At 36.8% G+C, this 15,251-nt stretch overlaps 1 protein-coding gene across 9 annotated transcripts in view; it reads right to left on the bottom strand.

Annotated features, from left to right (window-relative positions):
* The window catches only part of Stau2 (staufen double-stranded RNA binding protein 2), a 262,522-nt gene that overhangs the window by 158,337 nt on the left and 88,934 nt on the right, over window positions 1-15,251 (bottom strand). For all 9 annotated transcript variants that reach the window (XM_048358488.1, XM_048358487.1, XM_048358484.1 and 6 more), the window contains 2 exons: window positions 3,401-3,557; window positions 2,039-2,146 (listed from right to left, as the gene is read on the bottom strand). In XM_048358488.1, the coding sequence (XP_048214445.1) occupies window positions 2,039-2,146; window positions 3,401-3,557 (265 nt within the window). The remainder of the gene's footprint in view (window positions 1-2,038; window positions 2,147-3,400; window positions 3,558-15,251) is intronic.

The raw sequence follows: 15,251 nt of genomic DNA, 5'->3' as shown, positions 1-15,251 counted from the left end.
CATGAGCCACCAGTGCCCAGCTTTCATTTGTTTTTCTAAACCTTGAGGATGTGAAATTCGGTAGAGGAGGAGGCCAGAAGTATCTTGTAATCACCAACACACATGTGGGCAATGTGAGACACTCATGTGTACCAGCACTTATTCGTTGGAGGTGCATGACAGCCCCAATGAGGACTGCATTTCTGGGCTCACCTGACTAATGGGAGAACTGAATGAAGCTCAGAGAAGTTAAGCAATGTGCACAGAATCCTCAGCCTTGAAGTAGCAGATCTCACATTGAAACATGGCTATTCATTCCTTCTCAGAGATTATGCTGCTGTTCATGCAGAACTTTTGATGGAAGGTCTGCAATGGGGACAAGGTAGACCTAGGAAAGATCTACACAGATTCTGTTTCCTCTGCCCATCAGCAGAAGTGACCTCTGCAGGAAGAACCTTGGGCAAAGTTTGGGGGGGGGGGGTGGCCCTTAGGTGGGAAAGTGGGATTAGCCTGGAGGCAGACCTTGGGGGTACCCCAGCCTCTGGAAGCCAACCCTCACCTCCATCCTCACTACACCACCTTTCTCCTTACCTTCTGTATTCTTGCAGGCTACTATCCTGGCCATCTGCCCCTGTCTCATCGTTTACCCCCAAGATAAAACGTGTTTTAAAAACATGGCCCTTTATCAACTCCTTCTGGCCCCTGAACAAAGCGCTCAGATTTGTCTCTTAGTCACCTAGGCCTTTGGGAGACCTCCTTGCCCACCTCATAGGCTCCATTTCCTTGCACTCTACTCCAGCCCACCATCTACTTGCTGGATCTGGACATCATATCATTCCTGCCTTAGCACCATTCCACCTATGAGAATGGTTCCCCACATCTCCAGAGGCAACATTCCTCCATATTATTGGGGTTCTAGTTCGCATGTCACTCTGAGGACTTTCTTCAGTGTTATTATATTTGAGAATAATAATTCCTTCATTAGAATAGATGCTCCTCAAGAAGAAATTTCTTAATCAGTGTTAAATCTTCATAGTCTAAAACAATGTCTGGCACACAGCTAAGCTACAGCCACATGCGTATGACATATTTTTTTCTTTCAATACCTACTGTGTATTGCACTTGTGTGTGTGTGTGCACACACACACACCAGTACTGAGGCTTGAATTCAGTACTTTGAGCTCTATCACTTGAGCCATGCCTCCAATTTAATATTTTGCTGGTGGAGTCTTGCTGACAGGTACCATCCATGAGGGTGGCTTTCAGTGGGATGATGGGTGCAGGGCTCTTCTTAGACGCAGTCCTCCAGTTTGAGGGGTCAATAAACATTTATTTTGGGGAATGTTCTCAGGTGATGTACCTACTGGATTATTTGGGGTGAGAGGAAAATGTCAGGAAAGCCTCCTCTCCAAGCCAGGGAAGAGCATTGTTTTGGTTTTAACAAACTGCTCTTAATTAATAGCAAAAAAAAAAAAAAATCCACCAAATCTTGCCAGGCACCATATGTAATCCTAGCTACTCTGAAGGCTCAGATCTGAGGACTGTAGCTCAAGCCAGCCTAGATAGGAAAGTCTATGTATGAGACTCTTATCTCCAGTTAAGCCTCAAAAAGGCTGAAGTGGAGCTGTGGCTCAAGTGATAGAGTGCTAGCTTTGAGCAAAAAAACTCAGGGACCAGGCCCTGAATTAAAACCCCAGGACCAACAACAACAACAACAAAAACCACCAAGTGCTATAGGGTATTACATACTACCCAATACATAGAAATTTTATGCTGAGACTAGAAATGCTGTGTATAAAAATAGCATAATGCAGAAAGACAAAGAGATCAGCAGTAACCTACAATATGAAAATGGTTTATATTTTTCCTAGGGCATTTCCTAAGTTTAAGCATTTGTGAATTTGAACACAGAAAGTATATTCATGAGCTTGAACATTTGTGAGTTTGAACTAAGCAGTTATATTCACTTTTGCAGAATTCTAGTTCACTACTATTTTGTTTGTGTTCTTAAACAGAGCAAGGGAAAAAAAAAATCACAAGACCTCTAATGAGTACATACCTCAAAGCTGACAGGCATATTTCGCTTCAGAGCAATTTCAAACACTAAGCTGATCTCAGATTTATTTGCATCTTTGTCATCTTCCATTTCTTTTCCCGATTCACCATTCTAAATCACAAAAAAGTATAATATTAAATCTGGACTTTATAATAAACTTTACAAACATTCTACAATCAGGAAGACCTCTCTAAAACATAGTAAGCAACAACACACCACAGACTGTACCTATAAGCTTCTCAAGAAACCATAATAATCAAGAGTTTTGCTGCCAGGCTTTTTGTTATCTATAGAGGCAGTTAGTGCCACGTTTGGAAATCTTTTACTTACCTTACACTATTTTGAGTTATTCTACATTCTTATACTTTTTATCTTGTTAGATATCTCTACCCACCTCCCACCTCACCCTAATTCCATACAATTCAATTCCTGTACTGCTGTTCTAACATAATCTCTGATGACCATGTCAAAGAAAGAGTACCATATGCAAGCCTAACTATTTAGCTCTGTGTCTGGCACTGGGACATAATCACTTATTCCCTTATTTAACACTTACTTCTGGATGGTATCATCTGTGCTGAGCACAGTGTAAGTAGTTTAGATACAAAGAGACAGAATTCCTGCTGTCAAAAGCTTATAATCTAATTGGAAAACAGATAAATAGTTTTAAGAGTTTGACTCTAACTCTGACTTTAAAACAAATCTCAAACTAGAAAAAAGGAGCATGTTTGGGGAAAAGGGTAATTGTAAAGGTTCAACTGTTGAATGTAAAATAAATGAAACAGAGAAGTCCAGGAAGAAGCTGACAACAGCACAGGATACACCTGAATTAGAGGTACTATTTGACATCCATGGAGAAAGAAGCTGAAAGCATAGAATAGAATAGAATAGAATAAATTACCCAAGACCAGGCTCAATATTCTCATTGATAATATAAAGTAGGACTCAAAAACCCATAAAGATTTCCATTACTTTGAATACCTTACTTGTAGGTTAACACAGTATAATCAATACTCAAAAGGCATAGCATTAACTGCAAGGTAAACTAATGATATCTCATCCTTACACAAATATTCTCAAATCCTAAGCTGCCTCCTGGAAGGTGAATTCCACAAGTAAACCCAAGTTTTGGAATGTAAGGCCCTCCAGGCAAGAATACCTGAGTTCCTGTTTAGTTATCTGGTGTGTTTACCCAGCAGTAAGTCACCAGGCAATAGAAGCAAATCTTAGCAGACTATCATTCTGGTATTATTCCCTAATAGAACAGATAATTTCTTTTATTTACATAATACACTTATCTGTCTGGTCAAGAATCACACTGGGAAAGCAGATGAAAAAGACTGGTCCCATGCAGCAAGCACCCACCTGAGATTTTTCTGGAATTGGCTCATTCTGCAGTGCCTGAAGGGCTTTCATTGCAGCATTGTGTCTTGCAGCTTGCCGGGTCTTTCCTTCCCCAAAAAATTCATTATTTCCTACAGTGAGTTGAACGTAAAAGATCTTAGGCATTGGGCAATGATACCTAAAATAAGAAAACAAAAACATTAGTGTTAGCTCAATAAAACCACTTTACAATTATTAGTAAAATTTGTTTTGTTTTAGATGTTACTAACTGCATAATATACTATATAGCCCCTAATCCTAATAAAATATTAACTTCCATGAATATATTTATGGTAAAATGTGAGCCAATATTATCTGCAGACAACAGTGTATATTGGTTCTAGAAAAATGTATGGATTGCCACATTAAACAAAAGTAAATACGGAAAAAAAATTCATTCATCTCAGAAGACTTCCTGGTAAGTTTTCAGATTTTGGTAGACATGAGCTGAATGTTCTGAGGCTGGGGAGCAGGGAAGACTTCAACAGAAGCTGGGGTCGACCCATCCTGTTGACACTGTGCACATGGCTACACTTTTAGCAGAAAAGAACTCTCATCAGAAACATGGGAGCAGAGAAATGGACTTAGATGGATAAAGAGGAATAAGAATATCACAGTGAAGGAAAGAATAAGGAATTTATGCCAATTCTTTTCTTTTACTTGACACATAGTAATGTACATATGAATAGAATCGAGTATGACATTTCAATATATGTACCCAATGTGTAATCATCAGATCAGGGTAATTGGCACCTCAGACATATACTGTTTCTTTGTGTTGGAAATATCCCAAATGCTCTCTATTTAAAATATGCAATTAACTAGTGTCAACTGTAGTTATCTTACTGTGGTACCCAGAATACTAAAAGTTACTTCTATCTAAATCTACCCCTTTCTAGGCTCTGTAACTCCTCTTCTATTTTCTGTACTTCTGTGACATAAATAAATGTAAAAACATGAAGTATTTTTCTTCCTGTGCCTGATTTGTTTCACTTAACATAGGCCCTTGAATTCCATCTATGATGATTCATATGAAAGAATTTCATTCTCTTATGGCTGAATGATACATTCTATTGTATTATATTCCACCAGTTTTTGTGGTAATGGGAATTGAACTCTGCACTTCAAACTTGCTAAGCAAGTGCTTTATCACTTGAACTGCAATTCCAGATTTTTGTTTTCCTTAGTTTATCAGATAGGGTCTCACTTTCTTTTGTTTTTTACCAGATCCACAACAAATGATGATTCTTCTACTTCTACCTGCCAAATACCTAGGACTGCAGGCCTGCACCACCTTGTCCACCTTGTTTTCAAGATAAGGTCTAGCTAACTTTTGCCTGGTCTGGTCTCAAACCAAGATTCTCCTATTCTTACCTTTGACTATATAATATGGGCACCTCTCTATTTACACATTGTCTTTATCATTTATCCATCGATAAACAACTAAGTCAATTCCAAATCATGTGAGTAGTTCTGTAATTCACATGCCAAGAGTGATGTCCCTTGAACATAATAACTCCCAATTCCTCTGATTATATATACCCAGAGTGGTATAGATAGGCTGTATGGAAGGCTATATGGAAGTTCTATTTCTAATTTTTGGGAACCTCTACATTCTTTTCAATAACTGTACCAACGTATATTCCCACAAGAGTGAAAAGTTTCCTTTTTCTGCATTCTAGCCACCATTTGTTATTGTCTTTTTTTATAACAACCATTCCAACTGGTGTGACATGGTATCTCATTAAGGTTTGATTTGCATTTCTCTGATGATTACTGACGTTGAATGGATGTTCAAGTCAATTCTTAAGCAAGAAATATTATAAAGTATCAAATTATTAAATAAAATGTATCTAAGTTAAGCTAAAAAAAAAACCTAGCAGATTTGTGTCTAATGAGACTGAAGAAACAAAGTATGATGACAAAGTTACAATAATACAGATATGAGAGGATAAGAGAGACTGAAGGAAATGAAAGAAATGCTGGAAGAAATTAAGAAAAATTAAGGAACACAGCACCAGTGACTCACACCTATAATCCTAGATACTCAAAATGCTGAGATTCTGAGGATCGTGTTCTAAAGCCAGTCCCAGCCAAAAAGGACAAAAGACTCCATCTCCAAAATAACCAGAAAAAAATCTGTGCTGGAGGCATGGCTTAAGCAGAACACAAACCAAGCAAGTGAAACCTGTAAACCTTAGAATAAACAGGAAAAAAAAAAAAAAGAAGGGAGGGAAGGAAGGAGACAAAAACCAAGAGAGACAAAAACAAGAAACAAAAAGAAAAGAAAATCTATTACTTGGGCAGGTACTAGTGGCTCACACCTGTAATCCTAACTACTCAGGAGGCTGAGATCTGAGGTTCACGGTTCAAAGCCAGCTCGGGCAGGAAAGTCCATGAGACTCTTATCTCTAATTAATCACCAGAAACTGGATGTGGTACTGTGGCTCAAAGTGGTAGAGCACTAGCCTTGCGTGAAAGAGTTCAGGGACAGCACCCAGGCCCTGAGTTCAAGCCCCATGACAGACCAAAAAAAAAAAAAAAAAAGAAGAAGAAGTTCAAATGACTTTAAATGATGAATAGGCATCCAAGTAGTAGTACTCTATAGTCAATCTAAGATCAATTGAACAGAGTTCAGTTGTAAGAATTTGCTGGGCAGATGAGACTAATCACTGAAGGTTTACTGAAGGTGAAGGGCAAAACATGTAGATGCAGATTAGAGGCAATAATTGAAACCATGTCAGTGTATAAACACCTGGACCCTGTAAGTGTAAAGGAACCAAAGAGCCTAAGGCTAGGATCTGCTTAATGCCTATATGATCAAAGTACAGGGAAAAGGATAGATGGCAATGAAGGGGATGAAAGAGGGTCAGAGTTAGAAAAGAAATTACAACATAATATCAGGAAAAGGATAATTAACAGTGTCAAATAAGCTGGAGAAATCAGAGTATGAAAACAGATAAAGGCAATGTTTTAAAATCAACCTTCTTGGCCTACAGTTTTCTACTGTTTAAAATAAAGTATCTAAATGTGTTTTTATTATCTAGTCACACAATCTCATTTTTAATTAAAATATTTTAGAAATAAAAAGAAAAAGTCAATTGTACTAAAAGATTATTTTTAATGACTAAGGACTAAAAGAATTTAAAAAGTCTTTTGTTCTATCATTGTAAAAACTAGGGTATTGAAATGCACAATCCCACTTTACTAATTTTAGATCTTTAGTGCAAAACTTTCAACTAATATGAATAATGCAGATTATCTTCACTTTGTATCCCACAAAATTCAGTTTTCCCACCTCCACAGAACTTCATGCATATTTTAACAGGCTCTATAAAACTTTAAAACAGACAGCCTGAAATCAGAAATTTACTCCTGAACTGATTCTACACAGTAAGCTTTCACCACAGAGCAAATGTTTACAATTAATTATAAACTTCTGAAAACAGAGGTCCACAACTGGAATGTTAGCAGACCTCTAACTATGGTAGAAGGAGTGGGCGCCACTCTAATCACTAAGGCCTGCTGACAATTACAAAACTCATTTTGGTTTGCCACAGAGACAAACAAAATTTCTGTTCATTATAACTTTACTGGAATATGATGTCATAACATAACCATACTGAAACAATCTGCTGATTTTCTGACCAAAATATTAATTGCATACTAAAGGGCCCTTGGGGGCCTCTTTTTTGGTCATCAAATATGACTCTACAAATGTGTATGTGTATGCATGCTCATATGTGTGTGTGTGTGTATACACTAAATCACATAAATATCTGAGGGAAAAATTAAGTACCTTTTAGTTCTGACATAAAAAGTAAACTATTCTAGCACTAACAACAGGAAATACCAAAACCGGACGCCTGACTTGCTTCATTCCAGTTTCACTTCATCCTCTCATTTAACAATGATTCTTAATAATATACCCCACATGGTTTGAATAGCTATCACATCTTCTCAATGCATCATGACAATTAAGATTAGCCAGAGCATGCTGATTAATGGCATCCTGACCAAATTACAGGAGAGATAATGCAGAATGCTCTATCAATGGAGTATGTGCGTCAAGGTCCTTGGCTCCCTCGCTAAAGACACACCAAAGTTTTTAACTTTAGAGACTGGTGTGCTCTATTTAATGAAGTCCTGTTTTTATTTCAAACACGAAGTCACTTTTAGTAAAATATCTAGAAAAACAACAAATGATGTATTTATATCTACAAACTGATATATATTTAAGTGATTATATATAACATTTGGGGGAGGGCACTAGGGTTGGAACTCAGGGCTTCATAGATGCGAGGTAGGTACTTTACCACTTGGCTTGAGTTGCATATCCAGCCTTTTTTGCTCTGGCTGTTGAGACAGGGTCTTGCTTTCTGCCTGTGCCAATCTGGACAGCAGTCCTATTTATGCTTCTTGCCATAGCTGGGCCAACAAATGTGTATCACTGTGCCCCACTAATTCTATTTAGATGAGGTCTCATGAACTTTGTTTGCCCAAGCTGGAATCCATGGGCAATCCTCCCAATCTCAGCCTCACTCATGGCTAGGATTACATGTTTGAGTCACTACACTCAAACATAGCTACTCTTGGATGGTTTTCCAATTAGAATTATGGTGGAAGCTTAGATTCTCATACTGTTACTACTGTTGAAAAATGAACTATGAAAAGCCCTTCTAGGTTTGTTTATTTTTGACAGTTCCAGGGTTTAAAATCAGTGAGACTTTGCTTCTTATTTGGCCTGCTTTATTCATGGCTGACACTCTACCACTTGAGCAAGGCCTCTAGTCCCTCTTTTGCGGGTTAACTGGAGAATCTCTTGGGACTTTTCTTTCTGGACTGGATTCAAACTGCAAATCCTTGATCTCATCCTGCTGAATAACTAGGATTACAGGCTTGAGTCACCCTTCCTGGTTATTAACAGGTCAAATAAATTCTCCAACCTACCACCTCCAAAGTATAGTCCCACTCTTCAGAGAATCATCTTTAGTGCAAGTTAAGATTGCAGATCTCTCCATTTGCTACACAAAAAGTCCAGTGATAGGAGAATCTTAGGTTGCCCTAGTGACTTTTGCATACTGAAGGTCTGGAGTCCTGCAACAAATCCTATCACATTCCCATATATGAGGGTCTATGCAACAGGCAGTTGTTTCAAATATCATTCAAAGGAAATATCATATGCACTCCTGATAGCACAATAGTTGTCTTTATATTTGCTTCTCATTTAGTCCTGGGGACTCCTGCTCATACAGGAGGCCCCAAGGTACCCTTGAGAGAAGTACCAAATTTCCCCTAAATGAAGGTCCATAAATACATAAATACATGTCAGACATGTTCTTCAATGATTGCTGAAACAGGACTCAACAAAAAATTCTTGCATTCCTAAAAGAATACTGAACCCAACCAAGTAACAGAGAATGAAAAGTCAAATGATGGCATTAAAAGCCACTCTGCCTAAGATTACAAACTGCACAATGGCTGCACGCAAAGCCTTTTTTTAGCCTTGGTGCCCACCCCCAATCTGCTAGAAATAATATGAGAATGTATCTTTTAAAAACTCGGAATAAAATTAAGTAAAAGGGGCTGGGAATGTGGCTTAGTGGTAGAATGCTTGCCTAGCATGCATGAAGCCCTGGGTTCAATTCCTCAGCACCACATACACAGAAAAAGCCAGAAGTAGATGCTGTAGCTCAAGCAGTAGAGTGCTAGCCTTGAGCAAAATTAAGTCAGAGACATTACTCAGGCCCTGAGTCCAAGCCCTAGGACAGGACAGGAATGAGAAAGGAAAGGAAAAAAAGAAAGAGCTTTCTGTTCTTTAGATCCCTGCCCCCAAAAGTCTTTACATTTGGCCTATCCTTGAATTACATAAAACAATACAATGAAAATGTTTAGATAATTGGTTCTTTTAAGTTAATGCTTCATGGGGCTGGGAATATGGCCTAGTGGTAGAGTGCTCGCCTCGTATACATGAAGCCCTGGGTTCGATTCCCCAGCACCACATGTACAGAAAACGGCCAGAAGTGGCGCTGTGGCTCAAGTGGCAGAGTGCTAGCCTTGAGCAAAAAAGCAGCCAGGGACAGTGGTCAGGCCCTGAGTCCAAGCCCCAGGACTGGCCAAAACTAATTAATTAATTAATTAATTAATGCTTCATATTCCTCATAGCTTTATTTTTTACATGAAAGGAATACTTTATATTCACTTCTATTTGTTAGCTGTAATAATGTTCTAGACCATATACCCTTGCTCCTCCCTAACATTACTCAATGACTTCTTTCTAAACTCCTTTTGTATTATCTTTCTAAACAACTAAAATCCATTTGTCTGCACTATCATTCTATGAGTGCTTAATTCTCCAACATCTCGACTTTCCTAAGTATCACTTTTACAAGGTGAGAAAGATATATTCCAAATAACATTAGGACTTTTTTTTTTTACAAAATTGAAAAATAATTGCCTCATTTTATTTGATAGCATTGCTCATAAATTTTCAGTAAAGCTCAAACATCCATAACTCCTCTACAGGTTTATATCCTAAAATATATGAAAATGTTATCTTCTGATCTAATAGGGAGAGGCTGTGGATTCTGCGTTTACTTTTTAAATGACTGAAAACAGAAAGGTTACTTAACCTTTCTATCTCACAGTTTACTTCTCTGTAAAATATTCACAGAATCTATAGTTAAAGAATTTCAAAGGTTAAAACTTAAAATTCAAATGACATGATGATTATTTTGACTCTGAACACTTTCTGGCACTGCTAAGCCAAATTCTTTGTCTTGCAACAGAAAAATAACAAGTTTTATCAGAAAGCTATAAAAAAGCCTTGGAACATTTTCAAACTTGTGCATATACAAAATGTCTAGATAGACAGCTCTTTCTTCACATCTATAAAATTTGGAAACATATCTTTAATGGAATCTGAGTGTTGATTCTTGAAAAAAAATCAAATATTAGGAATGATTTGAAAAGATTCTTGGACAGCTGAAAATAAGTCTTAAAAGAGGAATAATGATATTTTGTTCTATTTGGAGAATTGCTTTCTTAGTTTTAAATACCTAAGGAAAAAATATACAAAGACATGCACTGAAATCTTGCATGGGTTGTCTGAAGTGATACGTTATAAATAATACTCTTTTCTTTCATAATTTCAACTTCTTAAAAATAACTGGCCATGGGCTGGGGATATGGCCTAGTGGCAAGAGTGCCTGCCTCGGATACACGAGGCCCTAGGTTCGATTCCCCAGCAGAAAACGGCCAGAAGCGGCGCTGTGGCTCAAGTGGCAGAGTGCTAGCCTTGAGCAGGAAGAAGCCAGGGACAGTGCTCAGGCCCTGAGTCCAAGGCCCAGGACTGGCTAAAAAATAATAATAATAATAACTGGCCATAGTAAGGTAAAAATGGAAAAAAATATTGAGCTGAAGTAAGTCTAGTCTTTGTTCAAAGAAAGACAAATCTGTGTTCAAAATCAAATACGATCAATTAACAGGATGACTTACAGAATTTAGAATATAAACCAAGAGAATGAAGCCCTTGCACTTTGTCATTGGCACCACACCATGATCAGGACTATGGAAATCAGAGCCTGTTATCAAAGAGCCTCAGTACTATAAACACACAACCACCACCCTCAATACTGCTCACTATCCAACAGAAACCTATTCTAGCCCCTTGTCTTGAGGGACATCTAGATAAATCTTCACCATCACCATTATCATAATTATAGTGAAAATATACAAAGCACTAGCTATGTGTCAGATGCTATGCTGAAAATTTAAATACCAATCTCCTTCCATCCCCATCCAACTCACAATTTCATTTTACAGATAAGGAAATTGAAGTATAAAGATGTTAACTGAGTTTCCGGAGGCCACCCAACTTGAGCCACCTACTGAATCCATCCAGTCTCATTCTCAATCCCACACTCCTAACCACTAAGCTGCATTAACTGCTAGCTATAAACTCCAGAGAAGTCATGTATGTAGGACTTGGGAGTATCAAGGCTACTCAAGTCAAAACTAAACTAATGAGATCTGGCAGATTCTGAAGATCTCTGTAAGCCAAGTGTCAAGGCAAGATGTCAGCTACCTAAGGTAATACAGTGAACCCTGTAAATCCAGGAGGCCTGACTCACACTCTGCAACTCCTCTGGCTCATCCTTTGTCTCCTGTCATAGTCCATGAAGCCTTGACCTAAAAATTATGTGTTGTACTGCTTTCTACAATTTAGTTGACCTAGTCACTTTGGTATACACTTTCAAAATACTAAACAGCAGCTGATACCATGCCTTGAGTTTTACTTAATTGGGAACGCAACTAGTATCACCCCATTAAAAGTATAATGGGGTTGTGTTGTCTGAAGGGATAGGTTATAAGTAAATAACATTATATTCTTTTCTTTCATAATTTCAACTTTTTAAAAAATAATTGAGCATAGTATGGTAAAAATGGAAGAAAATATTTAGCTGAAGCTAGTCTAGTCTTTGTATGTGCATGAGTACATATACAAACTGCATACTTCTGCTATTTTGTAATGTTAAGAAAATACTCCATGGTTTATCATATACTAACTTTTCAAGGACAAGAACAGATGTGTGTTTGTGTGTGTGTGCGCGCTTTTTTGCTCAAGGCTATCATTCTACCACACTTAAACCACTTTCAGCTTTTTTGGTGCCTAATTGAAGATAAGAGTCTTGCAGTTTGGAACCACAATCCTCAGATCTCAGCCCCCACAATGAGTAGCTAGGATTATAGATGTGAGCCATCAACATCAGGCAAGACTTATTTTTTAACATCTTTTCAGCATCTTTAGACAGTAATGACTTTCAGCTTTCATCTAGCAAAGTGAAGCTCATTAACTTCCTAACAACTTTATATTCCTAAAATCCTAGCTGGTTAGGTTATATTCCTTCAATGTATTAGCAAATTCTGTTGAACAATATTTTAATTAAGATGCCATATAGTGTCTTAAGAATAGTACTGACATCCTCTTTTGTTTTTAACTGTTATTGTTAAATTAGATCTTAAGTTTATTCTGAATGGCCCGAAACAGTTTATTCCATGTTTTATAGAAATTCAATAAAACTATATGAAAATCATCTGATTGAGTGAGTTGTATTTCTTCCGGGTGGTAGAAATGATAGAGGTGGCTTATTCTGTTAATTCTAAGGTAATAAAAAAATTTTCTTTTTCCTCTGGTGTCAGTTTGGTAATTTATACATTCCTACAAAATTACCCAGTTCATTCAGATTCTAAAATTTTCATCAGGAATCATACAATGCAGCCCATTTATGAGAATTTCTACTTTCTATGCATCTGTAGTTCCTACTCCACCTCCATTAGCAGTCCATAGTCTGCCTATTTGTGCTTAAGACCCATATTTCCTTACCTTATATTTACAAAACCTCTAGGTCTTTGTAAGAACAATATATTGGATGGCAAATATTCTATCATTCCAGGCAGCAATTAAACATTCTGCACTCATTTTCTTTCTCAAACTGACTATTGTTCTAATTTCTTGTGTTGGGTATTTGGTTTATTTTTATAGGACCATTATTAATGTAGATTCACAGTTAATAAATTTGCTTCTCGTAGGATTTCTTTTGTTTGCACTGTAATAGTCTCAAGAGAGAAACATACTATAGTGCTTTCTAATATGTGTGGCAATGAAACCTGTTTTAATAACATCATGTGTGTCTATGAACATATCTTGATTGGCATATACAGTGTATGGATTTTTGACCAGGGTAAATCTGAATTCTGTAGCACTTCAATCTGTTAAAAGCTTTTACTCATAAAAACAGATCCATTCTTTAAATTTCTTCATATTTTAAGAAATTATAATGAAGTACTTCTTATAAACTTACACTAAATAAATACTGAAGAGATTTTTAGATTCAGAGCAAGATCAGCTTGATATAAATTACAACTACTAGATACATCACTTTGGGCAAAAAGCTTTATGTTCCATAGACTCATAAGTGTTATGAATGGTTTTGCCAGTGCCAACTTTCTCAACCTTAGTCGAGTGGAAAGGCAAGTAGAAATCATTGTGTTCCTCCAAAACATCACAGCATAGTTATATATTAACTTAGGGAAAATTTCTGAGTGTATTTGTATGTACGTGTGTCTGTGTAGGTGTATATGTGTGTGTCTGTTCATAGTCTGCACAAAAACCTTTGTAAAATGTTTTAAAGAAATACAATTTTAAGTTTTCAATAGTTTACTAAATACTCCATGTGCGAAATCTGAAACACATTTCTGTGTTAAGAACATTATGGAAACTATGGTGTTTTTTTTCTTTAGTTGTAAGAATATTCCTATAACTCACTTCCATCTTTGGTTAAGGATGCATTAAAATTGTTTTTTAAAAGTCACTAGTTTAGGCTGGGAATATGGCCTAGTGGTATAAAGTGCTCGTCTCGTACACATAAAGCCCTGGGTTCGATTCCTCAGCACCACATAAACAGAAAAGGCCAGGAGTGGCGCCTTGACTCAAATGGTAGAGTGCTAGGCTTGAGCAAAAAGAAGCGAAAGGTACAAAAACAAAAGGCACTAGTTTAAGTTTTAAGTCCTTTCCAGTAACAAAATGATTCATGAAAGGAGTCCTTACAACAACAAAAAAAAAACCTGGAAATATCATTTTCCAATTATATTAAGCCCATAAGAACATATTGAGAAGTTTTTTCTAAAATATAAAAAAGGAAGCATACAAATATGTTCATTACATTTTTTAAAGGTTTTATATCTTTTTTAGACAAATTACTTTTGGTGAGGTCAAAATGTAAGATTCAAATGCATAATTATGTTTTCACTTGACTCATACTAGAGCTCCAGAATTTGTTTGCTTTGTTACAATGTCCAACCCAGACATCTCCTCCAGTGATTTTGCTGATCAGAATTAGCTATCAACTTTGGACGCATGCCCATGGAAAATGTTCCCAAAAGTAACACAGAGACATTACATCAACCGGACTACAGAAAGATTAATGTGCTTTGTTTGGAGATGCAAACACTAATTACACTTACTACATACTTCTAGCATTTTTGTATCTTTCACCCACATCTAAGCAAATGTGGCTGTACATCTGTATATAGTTTAATAACAATAATGTGTAAGTTAATAGATATCCATTGGAATATAAAAGTTCACTTGGCTTTTTCCCAGCTAATTGCTTTTACAGCTTGATTTCACTTTATATATTAGCAGCATTCATTAAAAAAAGTTTACATAAAGCAAATATTTTCATACTAAATCCCATTTTCCCACTGTTACTCAATATTAAACCTTAAGTTATACTTCTATATGAAAATGTTGGCTCCAACACATCATAAAGATTATAATTAAAAGTTTAAACATGAATGCCAAAGAATAGGTACATTTAATCAATTATTTTAGCCTCTCACCTGCAATAAAAATGGGTATCATTTTGTTACATACTCTTACAATCATTAGAAGAAGATGTATGTTTCAAATAACAACCACAGGACTTTAGAAGTAACTTAATAGATGCCAAAGGTAGAATTACAATTGTATAGCTAGAGTTACTTCATTCAAATATGCTGTCAGATTTCAGGTACTACAAGTAGTCTCACATTATCAGCAATAATCACCCAGGGGCCTTAGATATATCTTCTGCTGGTGCCATGTGCCAGTGGCACACATCTATAATCCTAACAATTTAGGAAGATTGAGACTTGAGAATGACAGTTCAAAGCCAGCCTGGGCAAGAAAGTTCAAGAGACTCTTTTATCTCTAAGAGGAAAAAAAAGGAAGTAGAGTTGTGGCTCATGTGGTAGACTACTAGCCCTGAGCAAAAAGGATGAGGGATAGCCT

The sequence above is a fragment of the Perognathus longimembris genome, chromosome 12 (assembly GCF_023159225.1).
Source record: "Perognathus longimembris pacificus isolate PPM17 chromosome 12, ASM2315922v1, whole genome shotgun sequence".
NCBI lineage: Eukaryota > Metazoa > Chordata > Mammalia > Rodentia > Heteromyidae > Perognathus > Perognathus longimembris.
The sequence above is the reverse complement of the archived record's forward strand: the minus strand, read 5'-3'. Positions and strand labels throughout refer to the sequence as shown.